Raw genomic sequence first — 18377 nt, 5'->3', positions numbered from 1 at the left:
ATACTGTTCTCCGTAGTGGCTGTATCAATTTACATTCCCACCAGCAGTACAGGAGGGTTCCCTTTTCTCCACACCCTCTCCAGCCTTCATTGTTTGTCGACTGTTTGACAGTGGCAGTTCTGACCAGTGTAAGGTGATAACCTTGTTGTTTTGGTTTGCATTTCTCTAACAGTGTTGGACATCTTTTCATGTGGTTTTTTGTAAATGGGGTAAGTAAAACGCACCTCTTGAAACTGGCTTCTCAGGTGTCTGCCCTCTTCTGAATTCTTTTGCGATGCCCTACCTGGGGCATTTCTGGAGGACAGGTGTCTTTCCTTGACAGCCCCACAGGCCTTGTGAGTATTCAGTGCCCATCAGCACGGGTTTCAAAGCTGTTGTTACGGGAAAGAGCCACAAGGCGGCAGCACTTCTCCATGCTCCACTCTGTTTTTTCTTTTTCTTTTCTTTTAATTTAATTTTTATTTTATATTGGAGTAGAGTTGATTTCTTCCAAGGTTGTGTTTGTTTTAGGCATACAAGAACTTGATTTAGTTATACATTGACGTATATGTATTCTTTCTCGGTTTCTTTTCCCCAGTATAAGTTCTTACAGTGTGTTCAGTAGTGTTCCCTGTGTTATTCAGTAGGTCCTTTTTGAATATCGACTGAATATAACCAACCTCCTAAATTATTCCCCCCCATCTTTCCTTTTCGATAACCATAAGTTTTCTTAGTCTGTGAGTCTGTGAGTCTGTTTCTCTTTTGTAAATTAGTTGGATTGTACGAATGTATAGATTGCACCTGTAATTGAATTTGTCTTTCTCTCTCTGGCCTACTTCACTGAGTATGATAATCTCTCGGTCCATCCTTGTTGCTGGAAATGGCATTAGTTCATTCTTTTTTTATGGCCGAGTAGTATTCCAGTGCATATATGTACCACATATGCTTCATTTATCTGTCATTGGACGATTTGGGTACTTCCGTGTCTTGGCTATTGTAAATAGTGCTGCCCTGAAAATAGGGGTGCTCGTGTCCTTTCGAATTAGGATTTTCTCCGGATCTAAGCCCAGGACTGGGATTGCTGGATCATATGCTAACTCTACGTTTAGTTTTTTAAGGAACCTCCATACTGTTCTCCATAGTGGCTGTACCAATTTACATCCCCACCAACGGTGTAGGAGGGTTCTCTCTTCCCCATGCCCTCTCCAGCATTTATTCTTTGTAGACTTTTTTTTGACGATGACACCATTCTGACCGCTGTGAGGTGATACCTCATTGTAATTTTGATTAGCATTTCTTTGATACTGACTGATGTTGAGTATCTTTCCATGTGCTTTTTTAATTTTTATTTTTTAATACAGTGTGTGCATAATTTACCTCTTGAAATTGGCCTGTTGAAAGTCAGCCCCGTTTTGAATTCTTTTCCGATGATTTACCCCAGGGCATTTCTTGAGGGCAGGTGTCATTCACAGCCCCGCAGGCCTTGTGAAGATCAAGTGCCCCTCAGCACTGGTTTTAAAGTTGTTGTTACGGGAAACGGCCACAAGGCGGCAGCATTTCTCCGTGACCGGCTCTGGGTCCCGGCAACCAGAGCCTGAGGCAAAGTGCTGTTCCTGGGTTGCCAGTTAGAGGGCAATGGGCCAGAAGAAACGCCCCAGGCTTGTGTCTCGGGACTTCTTCCCCTCACCCCTTCCGGCCCGCCTTCAGCCAGTCCCCACTCCGGCGTCACCGCTCTGCCGAGGGTGCTGTCTTCCGTGGGTAGGTGGGGCGACCCAAAGGAGGCGCGGACTCGGAGCTCTTCCAGCGCGTGGGCGCCACCATCCTTTGGGCGCACCCTGCTTGGTTTCGCTGATCATATGGTTTTTACCCTTCCATTTGTTAATAGGAATAAACCCGCCTGGGTCTGGAGAGGGTGCGGGGCTCGTCTGCTGGCATGTCCTCCCTGGCTCCCTTAGCCCTTGGCGGGCCAGCCTTGGGCCCCAAGCCTGCTCGGGCTCCAGGGACGTGACACCAGCTCAGGGCACCAAGGCCTGAGGGGCACAGATTTGGCATTTCTTTTTTTTCTATTTTAAATTTTATTTTTTATTGGAGCGTAGGTGATTTACAGCGTTGCGGGTTTTGTTATCACTGCTGTTTTTTCCTCCGTGTACAGGAACTTGATTTCCTCATACATAGACCTATGTGTGCTTTTTCGGGTCCTCTTCCCATATCGGTTATTCCAGAGTGTTGAGTAGGGTTCCTTGTGCTGTAGCCTGGGTCCTTGTTGATTATTTTATAAATAAGAGTGTGTATATGTTAATCTCAACCTGCTCATGTCTCCCTGCCCACCGCCTTTCCCCTTCGGTAACCACAGGTTTCTCTTCTGAGTCTGTGAGGCTGTGTCTGTTTTGTAAAGTTCATGTGTATCCACTTTTAGGTTCCACCCATGAGTGGTGTCATATGATACTTGTCTTTCCCTGTCTCACTACCTTCACTTAGTATGATCACCTCTACCTCCTTCCCTGTGGCTGGAAATGGCATTATTTCATTTTTCTCTTTTTAATGGCTGAGTAATACTCCATTATGTCTATGGACCCCATGTTTTTTTTTAAATTACAGCAGAAATATTTCTGAGGATTTGGGGATTGCTTTTTTTTTAAATTAATTTTTATTGGAGTATGTTTGCTTTCCAATGTGTGTTAGCCTCCAGTGCACAACGGTGAATCAGCCATACACGTACAGATATCCCCTCCCTTTTGGACTTCCCTCCCGTTTAGGTTACCACAGTGCATTAGGTAGAGTTCCCTGTGCTATACAGTGTGTTCCCATCAGTTGTCTATTTTATAAATAGTACCAATAATGTGTATGTGTCAATCCCAGTCTCCCAATTCCTCCCGCCCCACCCGCTTCCCCCTTGATATCCATACATTTGTTCTCTACGTCTGTGTCTCTATTTCGGCTTTGCAAATAAGATAACTTATGTTTTCTAGATTCCACATATATGCGTTATTATATGACATTTGCTTTTCTCTTTCTCCCTTATTTCACTGCGTATGACACTCCATCCATGTCCCTACAGATTACCCAATTTCGTTCCTTTTTATTGCTGAGTAATATTCCGTTGTATATACGTACCACATCTTCTTTATCCATTCCTCTCTTGATGGACATTTAGGTTGCTTCCATGTCTTTGCTATTGTAAATAGAGCTGCTGTGAGCATTGGGGTGCATGTATTTTTTTGAATTATGGTTTTCTCTGGGTATATGCCCAGTAATGGGTAGTTCTATTTTTAGTTTTTTAAGGAAACTCCGTGCTGTTTTCCACAGTGGCTGAATCAATTTGCGTTCCCACCAATAGTGTATCGGAGGTTCCCTTTTCTCCACACACTCTCCAGCATTTATTGTTTGTAGATTTTTTGATGATGGCCATTCTGACCAGTGTGAGGTGATACCTCATTGTAGTTTTGATTTGCATTATTCTGATAATTAGTGATGTTGAGCATCTTTTCACGTGCTTGTTGGCCATGTGTTTGTTTTCTTTGGAGAAATGTCTATTTAGGTCTTCTGCCCATTTTTTGATTGGGTTGTTTGTTTTTTTGATATTGAGCTGTTTGAGCTGCTTGTATATTTTGGAGATTAATCCTTTGTCAGTTACTTTGTCTGCAAATATTTTCTCCCATTCTGAGGGTTGTCTTTTCGTCTCGTTTATGGTTTCCTTTGCTGTGCAAAAGCTTTGAAGTTTCATTAGGTTCCATTTGTTTATTTTTGTTTTAATTTTCATTACTCTAAGGAATGGGTCGAAAAAGATGTTGTGATATATGTCAAAGAGCATTCTGTCTGCTTTTTCCTCTAAGAGTTTTACAGTGTCTGGCCTTACATTTAGGTCTTTAATTCATTTTGAGTTTATTTTTGTGTATGGTGTTAGGGAGTGTTCCAATTTCATTCTTTTATATGTAGCTGTCCAGTTTTCCCAGCACCACTTACTGAAGAGGCTGTCTTTTCTCCATTGTATATATATTTTTTTAAGTTTTAAAAATTTATTTTATTTATGTTTGGCTGCGTTGGGTCTTCATTCCTGCGCCCAGGCTTTTCTCTAGTTGCGGCGAGCGGGGGCTACTCCTTGTTGCGGTGTGCGGGCTTCTCATTGCGGCGGCTTCTCTTGCTGCGGAGCACGGGCTCTAGGCACGCAGGCTTCAGTAGTTGTGGTGCACGGGCTTAGTTGCTCCGCGGCATGTGGGATCTTCCCGGACCCGGGCTCAAACCTGAGTCCCCTGCATTGCCAGGCGGATTCTTAACCACTGTGCCACCAGGGAAGCCCTCTCAATTGTATGTTTTTGCCTGATTTGTCATAGATTAGGTGACCATATATGCGTGGGTTTATCTCTGGGCTTTCTATCCTGCTCCATTGATATATGTATATATATATATCTGTTTTTGTGCCAGTACCATACTGTCTTGATTACTGTGGCTTTGTAGTATATACTCTGAAGTCAGGGAGGCTGATTCCTCCAGTTCTGTTTTTCTTTCTCAAGATTGCGTTGGCTATTGGAGGTCTTTTGTGTTTCCATACAAATTGTAAAAGTTTTTATTTTAATTCTGTGAAAAATGCCATTGGTAGTTTGATAGGGATTGCATTGAATCTGTAGATTGCTTTGGGTAGTACAGTCATTTTCACAATATTGATTCTTCCAATCCAAGTACATGGTATATCTCTATATGTGTTTGTGTCATCTTTGATTTCTTTCATCAGTATCTTAAAGTTTTCTGCATACAGGTCTTTTGCCTCCTTAGGTAGGTTTATTCCTAAGTATTCTTTTTGTTGCAGTAAGTGGGATATTGTTTCCTTAATTTCTCTTTCTGGTCTTTTGTTGTTAGTGTATAGGACTGCAAGAGATTTCTGTGTATTAATTTGTACCCTGCAACTTTACTAAATTCATTGATTAGCTCTAGTAGTTTGCTGGTGGCATCTTTAGGATTTTCTATGTATAGTATCATGTCACCTGCAAACAGTGACAGTTTTACTTCTTCTTTGCCAGTTTGGATTCCTTTTATTTCTTTTTCTTCTCTGAATGACGTGGCTAGGACTTGCAAAGCTACGTTGAATGATAATGACGAGAGTGGGCACCCTTGTCTTGTTCCTGATTTTAGAGGAAATCATTTCAGTTTTTTCACCATTGAGAATAATGTTTGCTGTGGGTTTGTCACATATGGCCTTTATTATGTTGAGGTAGGTTCCCTCTCTGCCCACCTTTTGGAGAGTTTTTATTATAAATGGGTGTTGAATTTTGTTGAAAGCTTTTTCTGCATCTATTGAGATGATCATATGGTTTTTTCCTTCAATTTGTTAATATGGTGTATCACATTGATTTGCATATATTGAAGAATCCTTGCATTCCTGGGATAAATCCCACTTGATCGTGGTGTATGATCTTTTTTGTGTGTTGCTGGGATTCAGTTTGCTAATATTTTGTTGAGAATTTTTGCATCTATATTCATCAAAGATACTGGCCTGTAATTTTCTTTTTTGGTGTTGTCTTTGTCTGGTTTTGGTATCGGGTGATGGTGGCTTCATACAATGTCTGGGAGTGTTCCCTATTCGATTTTTTCGAAGAGTTTGAGAAGGATCAAAAGACTACTTTTTCATAAAAAGCTTCATTTCCCTTCAAATGAATCAGGCCTTTATTTAGGCTCCTTCAACTCTGTTTTATATCATCTTACTGTAGTCGTTAAGCTTCTGACATTGGACTAATTTTTTTTTTCTCTCTCATTTTATTACAACAAAGTTTAACAGTCCAGAAAAGTCACATGACCTTGGTGGGTCGACCCTGGACTAATTTTAATATTGGTTTAGCATTCACAGAGGCCTAGATTGCTAAACTGAAGTTGGTCAAATTCTATGAAAATGTGATTACAATCACGTGTTTTTCAGATCTAATTGCCTACTTTCAGTAGGACTTTGCATTAAAATTTTATTTTACTAGAACCTGCAGCAAACAGTTGTCTAATCTCCGGTAAGACTACGTTGCTTTTTCGTGAGCTTTGATTTTTTTTTTTTTTTTAAAGCAATATATTTGATTTAAAGTCGACTTGGTAAAGTTGATTTTAAAATACATTTGTAATTTTCATCCATTTGTAAAAAATTTTAACACCAGCAAGTGAACACAGTTATGAAAGGTCAGTGGTAATATTAGTTGTTAGTTGTAAGATTGTTGCCAGGATAACTTCTATCAACTTACTTACATAGTAAAAAGTAATATCTATATCTATAAAAATAGTTTATATCTATTTTACTTAGATATAATAAGTACTTAACTTCTGTAAAAGTTAAGTACTGTTGCCCATAGGCTTATTGCTTCTGTGTGTCTGAATTTTTAGGCAGCAGAATAATTTTCTAGAGCAGTTTACGTGGTAATCTTTTGAGTGGCATCGCATCAGTCCTTCCTGAACAGATCACGTCGAGCATGGTGTGTCCTGTGCGATCAGGGCGCTGTCTGGGGGCAGCTGTCCTGGGAGCCGCGTCGCTGCGGGCTGCGTCCTGCGTCCTGGCCTCTGGCTCCTCCCACCTGGTGCACGCTGCTCCCGCTGTGTCATCCTGCAGCCCCTTTGCCCTTCCCTGAAAATGGGCTGCTTCTCGGCACAGGGTTCAGAAGGCGGTAAAGCAAAGCTAGTTCAAGTTCTGGGAGGTGGGAGAAATAGGCTCTGGGTGTGAGGGTCTGAGAAGCTCTTGTCCGATACGAGCCTGGGCTTCGGGCAGCCGTCTGCTGCCCTGGGGCCTGTGAGCTGGCGTTGGGTTTTCAGACGGGAACAACTTTCTCCACGGGTTGAACTGAGCTTGTCGTGGAGGCATGGGTTTTGCCAGCCTTAGACCTGACATTCCTGTGAAACATCAGAAACATTTTGCTTCCATCCAGTTTCATCTGGGTCTGTGGTCACCACAGTGCTTGTTAATGTCGTTATCTGAAGGTGTCATCTAAGTTCTGTCATCTTTGTATTATGTGCTCACGTTAAGCTGTCATCATTCCTCTAGCATAACGTTTTCCAAGATAGAAAATCCTAGAGTCCTAATAAGGCTTTCGGATCCAAACTGGAGACTCAGCCCTAAGAGTAGTGTCCTAAATGCAGGAAGTTGAAAGGAAAAGCAAATAGCTTCTAAAGATCTAAGGAAGAAAATGAAATTCAAATATAAGTCAACCCTGAAAGACTCATTAACATTTTATGCCATTTCTGACTTTTTCCTGTTATTAGGTGTGAAATGCGTGGATTTCTAAAACGTTGGGACATGAGTTTTTAAGTACAGAATGATTACGAGCTTTTGTGTTAGGATTATTGGTTTCCCTTTTAACATAATAAGAGAATACTGGGAACTTTTTATTGTAACTTCGTATAAAAGCAACAGCACAGTTTTGCCAAATACGTGAAAAGTAGAGGAGAAAAACCATCCACACGCTCTACCCTGTCCTTGTCACTGGAATGCCGTGTCACGTGGTGGTTACGCGATCATTTCTGCTAGAACGTGTTCTGGTGACACTCCTTTGGCTGTTACTTGACCTGCGCAGGATGATAAAAGCAACAGTGTTTTCTCCTCCAGGTACTTGGAGGACACGTCTTATTTGATGTGGAAATGGATTGCATTTTATTAGATGTGTAAGGAGTTAATGGGAAATAAAACACCTTGGTTTTAAATCATTCAGCTTTTAGTGCTAAACTCAAGTGATTTCAAAACGAATGATGAAAACCAAGCTTCTTCATCCGTCACTGGAATTACATGGAGATCTCTTCCTTACAGCTCCACATGAAGAAGGGAAACTTCTTAGTACTCAAAGCGAAGGAGCTGGGCCTCCCAGTGTGAGTGGCGGGGACAGCTGGGGGGCCTCGCCGGGCTCGCTGAGCTCCCAGAGCCCCGCCCTCACCGAGGCCTCGCCTCTCGTTTCAGCGGAACAGCTGCCATTGCGCCCATCATTGCTGCTGTCAAGGACGGGAAAAGCATCACATTCGAAGGAAGAGAGGTGAGGTGCCCTGTTGCTGCGGTCTCAGCAGTGACAGGCAGGGGCCGGGACGCTGGACAGAGTCACTGCCTGGGTCAGGCCCTGCAGACACCACTTCTGAGGGCACTGAACAGCTTGGATTTCAGCACTTCGCTGAGCGATACAGTAGGGTCTCTTGTCTAGGCTTGTCGTGCGCATCAGCGCTGGCCGTGTCGGGCCATTTCTGGAGGTTGTCTCTTTAGGATTTGGGGGTCTCCTCATAGGATGGATGCTCCCCTTTGTACTTGAGCTCAGGGTGGACCCCATAAGGGTGGAATTCAGATGTGTGGCCCAGGGGAATGATGATGTCACGAGATGTGAGGACGTCAGGACCACACGACCTGAGAGAACCGTGCGTGCCATGCCGGGCCGTCTGGCCACGCCAGGTGTGAAACGCCCTCTGCCAGCCGGCAGCCGCCTGTCTGCGTGTCAGCGGAGAGGGCGAGAAGGGCGCAGGTGGTGGTCTTATGTCGGCGCTTCTCTGGAGGGGGTGATGCGGCGTTAGCAGGTGACTCCAGGGCCTGCCCTGGGAGCACATCCTGACCTCAGTGACTTCACAGATTTTGCCTGAAGAGATCTGCACCGCCCCAGACCCCAGGGTCACTTTCGTTGTGGTAGAATGTCCAGACGAAGGATTCATTCAGCCCCTCTGTGAGAATGCCACCTTCAGGAGGTAAGGAGGGGTCTCCGGGCGGAGAGGTGAGAGCCGACACTGCTCGGGAAGGCCGGCCTGGCACTGACCTGTGCTGCCGCTGCCGAGGCCTGGGCCACCACGGCTCATGCAGCGCCCTCCCTGGCTGCCCGGCCCCGGGTCCGCGTGTCCTGAGTTTGCACCACTTGACCCAGCAGAGCCCCCTGCTTCCTTCCTCCCAGTTTCCAAGGAAAAGCCGAAGCCCCCGTGGCCCTGGTGGTCCACATGACCCCGGAGCACGTGCTCCTGGACAGCAGATATCAGCAGTGGATGGAGAGGTAGGAGCCCTGCCAGGCACGGTTCCACTGCCGCCCCTGCCCCCCGCCTGAGCTCTCCCTGGGGTTCCCGCCCTCCCTGGATCCTGGGGGCGTCCCCGCTTGCCTGGGGCTGGTTTCCCGAGCTCTGAACAAATCCTGCCTCTGGACCATCCCGTGCGTGTTTCCTAAAGAAGAGTCTTGCAAGGATAAAGCCGCAGCTTCAGTTTACTGAATGTCCGCGACACGTCAGGCAGCAAACACGCTTCATTTCCCTCTCCCGATCTTGCCCACAACCCATGTTCAGTGACTGGGAGGACGGGTCCTACTCTCCTGTTTTCGTTGGCCGAGGTCGGCGCCGGGTGGAAGGACTTGCTGGGGTTGGACCTGGGCGCGTGATGACGTGTGGTGACACTGCCCTCCCCCGCCGGCCCCGGCAGTCCCTCCTCGGCGCCCGGGTCCTCTGCCCCTCGGGGTCTGAGTGCTGACGCCCATCGCAGTTTTCCTCTTTCTCCCCCCATGCTCCCTGTGTGTCCAAGTCCCCAGCGCTGTACTTGCCCCTGGCTTTCCGGGTGCTCTTCCCCCACACCCAGGGCCTCTGACTTTGTAGAGACGCCGGGCTCGGAGGAGGAGGGGCAGGGCTGCGTCTGGCCACGTAGGGTGACCTCGGTGGACAGGTCGCTCACCCTCTTGAACATTCCCAGTACCTGGCCGCCCCGCCCCCGGTGCCGCCCCGTGGGTGGGAGTCTTCCCAGAAGGACACTGTGCTGACGGTGTGCGTCTTAGGTTCGGGCCCGACACCCAGCACCTGGTCCTGAACGAGCACTGTGAGTCGGTCCACAACCTCCGCAGCCACAAGATCCAGACGCAGCTCGGCCTCATCCACCCCGGCATCTTCCCCCCGCTCGCCAGCCTCCGCCCCCAGGTAGTGGCTCAGCTTGGCCCGCTGCCCACCCCGCAGGCAGCTGCCCCCCGCGGACCGCGGCTCCTTCTCTTGCAGGAAGGAGGGCTTGCCCCCTGCGTGCCCCTGGTCCGCGGCCAGTGTCTCCTCAAGTACCAGCTCCGGCCCCGGCGCGAGTGGCAGAGGTGGGTGTGGTCTCAGCCGGCGGGGGGCGGGGCGCGTCAGGCTCGTTCGGGGGTGGGGGTGGGGCCCAGGGGTCAGCGGCGCAGGCTGCTCAGCCGCGTGGTTTCCGCGTCGGACCCGGGAAGAGCCGCAGACGATGGGTGGCAGACGGTGGCTGCGTCCCATCATCAGCTGACCCGGGGAGGCGGGGAGACGGGGGCTGACGGCCGTCCTTTCCTGAAAGTTGCCTCTGCTAACAGCCGTGTGTGCGTTGTTTTGGAATGTGGAAAATGAGTGAGCGTAGGGGGAAGAAAGTCAGCCCTAATCCCATCACCCTGACACGGCGGTGGTTAGCATTTTGTGTTTTTTATCTCTGAGTACGTGGGGACGTGTTAAAATACACGTCTGCACCGCGGGTTCAGGGCCTGACCCGCTGCCAGTCTTTTCCCGTCATGAGAGGCTGCGTAAGGACACTGTTGCCCGTGTTCCAGAGACGGGGGTTGGTGTGTTGGAGGCATTTCCAGCTTTTTGCTGTTGTAACGAAACAAGTGCCTTATCTCAAAGTCCTGGAGGAGAACCGTGTTCCCTTAGGGTGATTGTGAGGGGGGTTAGCGGGTCGGGGGCGGCGCTGCCCGAGGCGCCTGGTGAAAGGCGCCGTGGCGTCCACCCCAGCCAGCCTCCTGAGAGGCCCTTGCTGCCCTGCGTCTTTAGCTTTTAAAAGCTCACCCTCGAATAACTGGAAGTGGCCCGTGCACGCCGTGGTGTCTGTGTCCGGGCAGACCCCGTTCTGGACCACTGCTGGACACCGGGCACCGTTGCAGTGAATCGTTGGGGCCCTTGAGGGGCCCCCTTCCCTCCCTCAGCGCCGGGGGACGCCCGATGCTAGCGGGTGTAGTGAGCAGAGGTCAGGAGGCTGCGTAGGGTGCCCACACCGTCCCCCCCCCCCGACATGTCAGGAGTGCCAGGGCTGCCCCGTCCCGCTTTGAGCTGAGAGGTTCTGAGCAGCCGGAACTGTGAGACCCCCTGAGCTGGGAGAAGGTCTGCCGGGCAGGAGAGCGGAGCTGCCCCAGGCCCCAGTCACTTAGATTTGAAAGCACTTTCTGCAGGCGGTCCCCAGGGATTGAGCTGGCTGTGCAGGGTGGTTGCCTGGGGCCACACGCTCCCCCTGATGCCCTGAGATGCCTTCTTCTTGCAGGGATGCCATCATGACCTGCGACCCTGAGGAATTCATTGCCGAGGCCCTGGAGTTGCCCAATTTCCAGGAGAGCGTGCAGGAGTACAGGAAGACTGTGCAGGACGGCCCGGCCCCGGCGGGTGAGCCAGACCGGGACCAGCCCCGGTGTCTCCTGGCCCCTGCCCTCCTGCAGCTGTTCACACAGCACTGAGTGGAGGGTCACCGTGGCCCCGTCGAGCCCCGTGTACCTGCTGAAGCCACTGCTTCTCTGGCCTCCACTTAAGACCACCAGTGCCGGCCCCCGCCCGGACCGGTTAGGTTGGAGGCTAGGTGACAGTGCCCAGGCTCTCCTGGCGAGGCCCACGCTGAGCTGAGTGCGGCGGGTCTGGGGCCTCCTGTGAGGCCCTGGGCAGAGCTGGTAGTCTAGTCCTGGTGTTGCCGGGAAGGATCCACGGAAGGTCCTGGCCATGGCACTCACCTTGCTGGGCTCTCACCGCCCTGACAGGAAGAGCAGTCTGGGGAACTCCGGGACCTCTTTCTAGTACTTGGTTTTCCCAGTGTTGTGTTCAGCTCACGAATGAGGCGGAGAAACAAGGCTGGACCAGAGGGCGGGTTCAGGTTTAACCCAGCTGGCACCAGGCCGGTGTTTTAAGATGCCCTCCTGGCTGCACATGCCGTGGGCTTGAGATGGGTTTCTGGTTTGCACGTTAAAGGGCCATTTAGATTACATTCGTAAACGTGCACCCGGGGCCTGTCAGGCCGAGCGGGGCCCCATCTTCAGAATCTAGGCGGCTCTGCCTCTTCTCTGGGGAGCTGGCCCCCCTCGGAGCCACTGCAAAGTGCAGCAGGGCCTGTGCCGGGGGTCCCCAGCCCCGGGAGATAAATGCTGACTTGTAGCATGAAAAGGTGGCCTTTGCTATTTAACACTTAGAGCAACTCTGCTGAAGAAGGGCCCGTGGAATTCCTTCATTCTCCTTCCCAGGCAGCACCAGGGCCCCTCGCCCCAGGCCGGTGTGTAAGGAGGTCAGACCACCAGCCCCTCCTGGGGAGCTGGACTTAACTCCAGTGCTGGCTCACTTCTGACCCGAAGAAGTGAACAACTTGACGTGTCTTTCCATAGAGAAGAGAAGCCGGTATCCAGAAGTGGTCTTCCTCGGAACGGGGTCCGCGATCCCCATGAAGATCCGGAACGTCAGCTCCACTCTCATCAACATCAGGTATTCATCCTGCACAGGAGGGGCCCGTCAGCGGGGAGCCCGGGGCTTTCTCAGCAGACCCTGCTCCACCCGCCAGGCTAACCTTGCGGTGCAGCCTGTACGTCCCTGGAGGCCCGTCTTGGCTGGGGGCCCGGCGGGGGTGGGGGGCAGGCGGTTTCCGGCCTCCGTAGCTAGCTGGACTGGAGGGAGTCACCCAAGCTGGCCGCCCGTTACGTCTTCGGATGCAAACCACTGACGTGTATCGTGTATGCCGTCGCCCTGCTGAGGGGCCATCTCGCTAAGTTTCCACGTCCCTCCTGTGAACCAGTGACTGGCCACCTCCTGCACCCCCATCATCGGTGCACCTGCCCCAGGCTGCTCACGGCTGGCGGTGGGGCAGACCCAGGCCAGGACTCGCGTCCGCCTCTGTCTCACAGGGCCCCTCACTGGTGCCGCTGGGGTGCGGAGTGGCTTCGGGGCTCCTGGGTTTGCCTGGTGGTGGTGGTCCGCAGGGAGGCGGACCAGGGCCATCTGCGGGAAGCCAGGCTCGTTTTTAAGTTTTGCTTTGTCACCCGGGTGCTGGTGGTGGTGGATAGCTAACGGCCAAAGAACGCGTTAAGCGTACTTGGCAGTTGTCAGGGGCACCCCGACAGCAGAAGCGCACGGGTCTGGGACGTGTTTCTCTCGTGACGGAGGAGCTGGCGGGAAGCAGCCCCGGCCTTTCCCGGAGGGCATTGGTGCAGCCGCTGTCTCCGGGCCGCGCCAGCTAAAGCAGAGCCTCGGAGTCTCCTGGCGGCCACAGCGGCTGTCACCACGTTCCTTCTAAGTAGAGTCTTGTGGATTTCATGTCCTCACCCTCTCCTACTGCAGAGACTCTCTTGGGTGCCCAGCATCTGTGTAGCTCTAGGTACGCTCCGTGCACTTCACGTCACGACAGTATTTCGTGTCACGAGGATGGACGTGTGAGACCACCATCCTCTTGACAGCAGCTCCCGCGGGAGGAACTGAGCGGTCCCGGGAGACGGGCACCCAGCCTTGTCCTGCCCTCCTCCCTGAGGGCAAACCATCTCCTCCCACCATCTCCTCCCATAGCTCCGACGTGTCCCTGCTGCTGGACTGCGGGGAGGGCACCTTCGGGCAGCTGTGCCGCCACTACGGGGACGAAGTAGACCAGCTCCTGGGCACCCTCGCCGCCGTGTTCGTGTCCCACCTGCACGCGGACCACCACACGGTGAGCGGGCCGCCTCCCTCTTCCTGGCCGCGCACCTCCTCCCAGGCCTGGGCTTGTCCGCAAGCCCGGCGCCACGTGCGTCTCACCTCGCCACGCGGCTGCTCGGAGCTGCCCTCGCCCGGAGGCGGGCGGCTGGGTCTGTTAGAGGGCCGGGCACCCAGGGCCCCAACGCGGGAAGGAGGTCGGGTGTGGGCCTGGCTGATGTGTCCCCGCCTTTTTCCCAGGGCTTGTTGAACATCTTGCTGCAGCGGGAGCGGGCTCTGGTGAGTTGTGCGGGACTGGACTGCCCTTCTGCCTTTCTTTGGAATGAGCGCATGCGCACAGACACGCACACAGACATGCACGCGCGCGCACAGCCATACCTCGGGCCGCAGCACGCCGTTTTCCCTGCAACGCGCGCCGTGCGCTCGGCGCCCTGATCTCCCCGTTCCAGGTGTCGCTGGGGAAGCCGTGCCACCCGCTGCTCGTAGTGGCCCCCACGCAGCTGCGGGCCTGGCTCCAGCAGTACCACACCCAGTGCCAGCCGCTGCTGCACCACGTCAGGTGAGCGCCCGGCTCGGGCCCTGGACGGTGAGCGTGCGAGGCAGGCTCAGACCGCAGGGAGACGGGGAGGCGGTTCCCACCTCTAAACGTTCCTCTGCCTCGACGTGTTTCTCCTCGGCCCTCCTCACTTCTGTTCCCGATCCTAGATCTTTGCCAACACTTCCCCCAGACACAGTTCCAGGGCCGAGTGCCCTCGCTCCCTGCCTCAATGACGGAATTAAATTTTCTTTATCATAGCGATTTGGGGGTCCTCTCCAGTCAGTGACTTGAACTTAAGATTAAATGTTTGTTTTTTAATCTTCTCACAGTATTATTCCTGCCAAATGCCTTCAGAAGGGAGCTGAGGTCTCCAACCCCAAAGTGGAAAGGTTGATTAGTTTGCTGCTGGAAACCTGTGGCTTGGAGGAGGTTAGGGGAGGGCCCGGGCATGGGAGGGCGGGTTGGGGGACAGGGGCGTGTGACGTGGGGAGGAGGGGGAGAGTCGGTAGCTGGGCCACGAGCCCATCACCCGCTTCCTCAGTTTCAGACCTGCCTGGTCCGGCACTGCAAGCATGCCTTCGGCTGCGCGCTGGTCCACACGTCCGGCTGGAAGGTGGTCTATTCGGGGGACACCATGCCCTGTGAGGCTCTGGTCCAGATGGGTGAGCAGGGGCAGTCACCTCTGGTCCCCCCAACGATTCTGGCTGTCGTCCTGACTCGCAGCCTCCTCCCAGGGCCCAGGGACAAGTGCTGTGGGCACCCCAGGTCGGCCGGTATTCTCAGAGGGCCTGTGCTTACGCTCTAGGGAAGGACGCCACCCTCCTGATCCATGAGGCCACCTTGGAAGATGGCCTGGAAGAGGAAGCCATGGAAAAGACACACAGGTAGCGGAGCCCCCTGAGCCTGCGTCAACGGGTCCCCGCTCCTCCCCGCTGATGCTGGGCTGGTCTGCTTCCCTCCGGGGGCCCTGGGGGCTTCTGACCCCAGGCAGTTGTTTCCCAAGCCTCGGTCTTTATTTCTGCAGCGCCCTCCAGGCAAGGTTCTGGGGGAGGCGCGGCTCGGGAAAGAACTGGAAATAACGCTGAATAAGTGGGAGGCCGGGGGCGGATCTTGCGCTATTTAAGGGAAGAGCGTGTTGCCTGAAGTCGGCAGCCCCTGCTTTTCTCAGAGGTGCTCACTGGTGGGAGGTCTGAGAGCACAGAGCCTGGGCTCCCCTGGGGGCAGTGGGAAGACCGGCTCGGCAGCAGGGAGCCCCGCCCCCGGGTGCCCGACCGGCAGTCTGGGCGGGGTGTCTGCGTGACTCGCTCCCTCCAGGCTCATGTTGCCCCTTCTCTGCAGCACCACCTCCCAGGCCATCGGCGTGGGGATGCGGATGAACGCAGGGTTCATCGTGTTGAACCACTTCAGCCAGCGCTATGCCAAGATCCCGCTCTTCAGCCCCGACTTCAACGAGAAAGTCGGCATCGCCTTTGACCACATGAAGGTGCGGGACCGCTGGGGCGGGGCAGGTGGGGGGGGGCGGGGCTGAGACGCCCTACATCCATGCGCAAGTGGCCAGGCTCGGGCCACTGCCCAACACGACTGGCACGGGGCCTTCTGGACACGGTCCATTGAGAGCCTCTAGGCCCAGTCGGTGCCCAGAGTGACATCATCTGAGCTTCTGCACAAGCCTGGGAGGCAGCGTCCTCCTCCTGTGTGGTCAGGCTGGGCCTGTCCCCACCACTGGGCATGGGGGTGCCCGGGTTCTGCCCGGCTGGGCCTGACACGATGGCTGCATCTGCCGACGGGGGTGTGGCCGGTGCCTGGGAGCCGTGATGGCCTCACCCCAGCCTCTGCTTCATCTCGCTTCGTAGGTCAGCTTGGGGGACCTCCCAACAGTGCCCAAGCTGATGACGCCGCTGAAGGCCCTGTTCGCCGGGGACCTGGAGGAGATGGCGGAGCGGCGGGAGCGGAGGGAGCTGCGGCAGGTGCGGGCGGCCCTGCTCGCTGGTGGGGACGCGGAGCCCCTGCGGAAACGGGCCCCTGACGAGCAGCCCCCGAGCCCGCAGAGCAAGAAGGTCAGGGCCCAGTAGCGACGCGGCGCTGCGGAGCCGCTGCGTGCTGGAGGAGAGGAGGCCGTCGTCGACTCCGTGCACGCTGCGTCTTTGGTCTGTCACGTGCAGTCAGGGCGCGCCCCCCGCTGCGGCCCAGCCGTCCCCTCTACCCGGAGGCAGCCGGGCCTCAGAAGCGCGGGGCTGTGGACGCAAAGCCTCCAGGAAAAGCGTCTCCAAGGACGGAACACAGTGAAGGTCGCGTTTGGAACCCGAGTGCTTTGTCCCTGTGCCACCACTGGGGACCGAGGTGCCTGGAAACAGTTTGATCGTGGCGAGGCCCTTTGGGACCTGCCCCCAGGGAGACACCACACCTCAGCAGCCTGGTTTTTTGGCAGAAGTCAAGTTGTGCAGACTCACAGCCGTGGTGGGCCGGGCCCGGCCGTGCAGGGGCTCCGGGGAAACGCAAGCCTTCCCATTGTTCTGGCGAAAGAGGAGGCCGGTTCCTTGCTTGCCCCGCTTGCCCCTGACGAGAACCACTCACCGCCCTACAGAGTGCTGAGAAATACCGCCTGGGGTGGCTCCAGTGCCCTCCTTTTTGAGGATGAACAACACTGAGGTTAGTGTTTGTTTGAAAAGAGAGAGAATTTTTTAAAAAAAGATGTCGCTAGCATTTGCATATTCTTCCCTCCTGGGAGACTAGAGAAGGAGCTTGAAAGTTTCAGGTGCTGGGAGACGCAGACTAAGGACTTGCTGTGACCTCGGGGTCCCTCCCGAGGCAGCGCCTGGCATCAACTCCCGTGGCCCCTTGAGCTTGTTATTAAAACAAACAAGATAGGCCACACTCAGGGATAATAAATCTATTTTAATACCATTACCATTGACGACTGTTTGTACATGTATTTAAAGGTAACTCACTCTCAACCCCCCCGGGCCTCATTACAAATTGGGTACTGAACTGCCCTGCCAGCAAGCGAGCAAAGCCGTTAACGTCGAAAGTTGGCAAATCCCACTGTCGGAGGAGGGTTAGTTTACACTTTCTGTTGGGAAAAATAAGCATTTAAGTTTCTCATTGTACACCTGTACATGGATTTGGGGTGAATGGCTCAAATTAAACAAATATAGATTTCATATATACAAATATTATATCCTGTATAGGCCTGTCTATTGTAAAAGGATAAAACTGTAAGGTTGGGCTTCGCATGCATGACCCGAATCTATTTCTCTCTCCCTTCATCCCAGCTGTGACCAGGCTCCCCGGGTCTCCTCCCCGAGGGCTGGGGGGGGGGGCCTTCGTGGGGAGGGTGAGCAAAGCTCTCCACGCCGCAGGGCCGAGGGCACAGGCCTGGGGTCTCCGCGGGCTGGTTTCCCCTTCCTGTCTGAGCTTCGGGTAACAGGGTTATTGCTATTCACCTGGGACCTCCAGAAAGAGGCGACCCCACATCTTCGTGCCCTGGATGCCCCGATGCTCCTGGGCGGCTGCACTTAGCTACACCTAGTGTTCGGGGGGAAGGGGGGCGGCCTGGGGAGCTACCTTAGGACCCTCTTTAAATTCAGAAATAGAAAACCATAAGATAGGAAAGGGAGCTTCAGTCCACGGCGTGGAGAAGTAAAACTGTCAGATGTCGTTTTTAGCCATTACCTGTAGAGCCCACAGATGAAGGTTCGCCCTCCCCTGCGAAGCAGCAGGCCGGTCAGGGCCCCGGGCTTCTCGGCTCCTGTAAGCAAGCCCCCCACCCCGTCCCCGCTCTGTACCATCAGGCTGGTCGCGCAGGACTCGCCGTGGCCGTCAGCTCAGGCGACAGGCAGCCAGGGTGGACCGGCCGCTGGGCCCTCCACGCCCCACCCCGCGGAGGACGTTTCTGAGACACAGGCCCTTGGGTGGACGGGGCTGTCACTTGGCGTGGAGGCTGAAAGGGGGTCAAAATAGGCACAAAGTCGAAAGGCAAAGATCAAACAAAAGGCCAGAGTCCCCACCCGGAGGGAACGCACAAAATCCACGCGGCCGACACCTGCCACACGGGTGTCCGCCACGCTCCAGCCTCGCGGCGGCCGTGACGGCACGGAGCCGCGGGAACACGCGTGTGGCGGCGCCGCTCAGAGGGCCGTGCTCTCGGACTCCGCCGGGTCCCTCTTCTCAGCCACTGAGCGCCGCCGCACGAGCTCCCGGGGACCGAGGCGCAGCGCCGAGCCCAGCTCCGCGTGGATGGAGGGGACGTCCAAGTGGACCAGAT

General features: G+C 53.8%; 2 protein-coding genes across 6 annotated transcripts in view; one reads left to right on the top strand and one right to left on the bottom strand.

Annotated features, from left to right (window-relative positions):
* ELAC2 (elaC ribonuclease Z 2) overlaps window positions 1-17020 on the top strand; it is a 27430-nt gene extending 10410 nt beyond the window's left edge. Inside the window, exons 9-24 of one of the 2 annotated variants that reach the window (XM_030861380.3) lie at window positions 7745-7803; window positions 7892-7964; window positions 8543-8655; window positions 8856-8951; window positions 9714-9852; window positions 9928-10013; window positions 11186-11304; window positions 12285-12381; window positions 13453-13591; window positions 13816-13854; window positions 14025-14134; window positions 14443-14542; window positions 14655-14775; window positions 14919-14997; window positions 15452-15596; window positions 15967-17020. In XM_030861380.3, coding sequence (XP_030717240.1) covers window positions 7745-7803; window positions 7892-7964; window positions 8543-8655; window positions 8856-8951; window positions 9714-9852; window positions 9928-10013; window positions 11186-11304; window positions 12285-12381; window positions 13453-13591; window positions 13816-13854; window positions 14025-14134; window positions 14443-14542; window positions 14655-14775; window positions 14919-14997; window positions 15452-15596; window positions 15967-16185 — 1734 coding nt within the window. In that variant the 3' untranslated portion in view covers window positions 16186-17020. Of the gene's footprint in view, window positions 1-7744; window positions 7804-7891; window positions 7965-8542; window positions 8656-8855; window positions 8952-9713; window positions 10014-11185; window positions 11305-12284; window positions 12382-13452; window positions 13592-13815; window positions 13855-14024; window positions 14135-14442; window positions 14543-14654; window positions 14776-14918; window positions 14998-15451; window positions 15597-15966 lie in introns of both variants that reach the window. The other variant, XM_030861378.2, reaches the window with a different exon arrangement.
* The window catches only part of ARHGAP44 (Rho GTPase activating protein 44), a 143236-nt gene continuing 141847 nt past the window's right edge, over window positions 16989-18377 (bottom strand). For 3 of the 4 annotated variants that reach the window (XM_030861384.2, XM_060290552.1, XM_060290553.1), the window contains one exon: window positions 16989-18377. In XM_030861384.2, coding sequence (XP_030717244.1) covers window positions 18241-18377 — 137 coding nt within the window. In that variant the 3' untranslated portion in view covers window positions 16989-18240. The other variant, XM_060290554.1, reaches the window with a different exon arrangement.

Source organism: Globicephala melas, chromosome 20 (assembly GCF_963455315.2).
Source record: "Globicephala melas chromosome 20, mGloMel1.2, whole genome shotgun sequence".
In the NCBI taxonomy this organism is placed as follows: domain Eukaryota; kingdom Metazoa; phylum Chordata; class Mammalia; order Artiodactyla; family Delphinidae; genus Globicephala; species Globicephala melas.
This window is presented reverse-complemented; position numbering and strand designations above follow the sequence as displayed.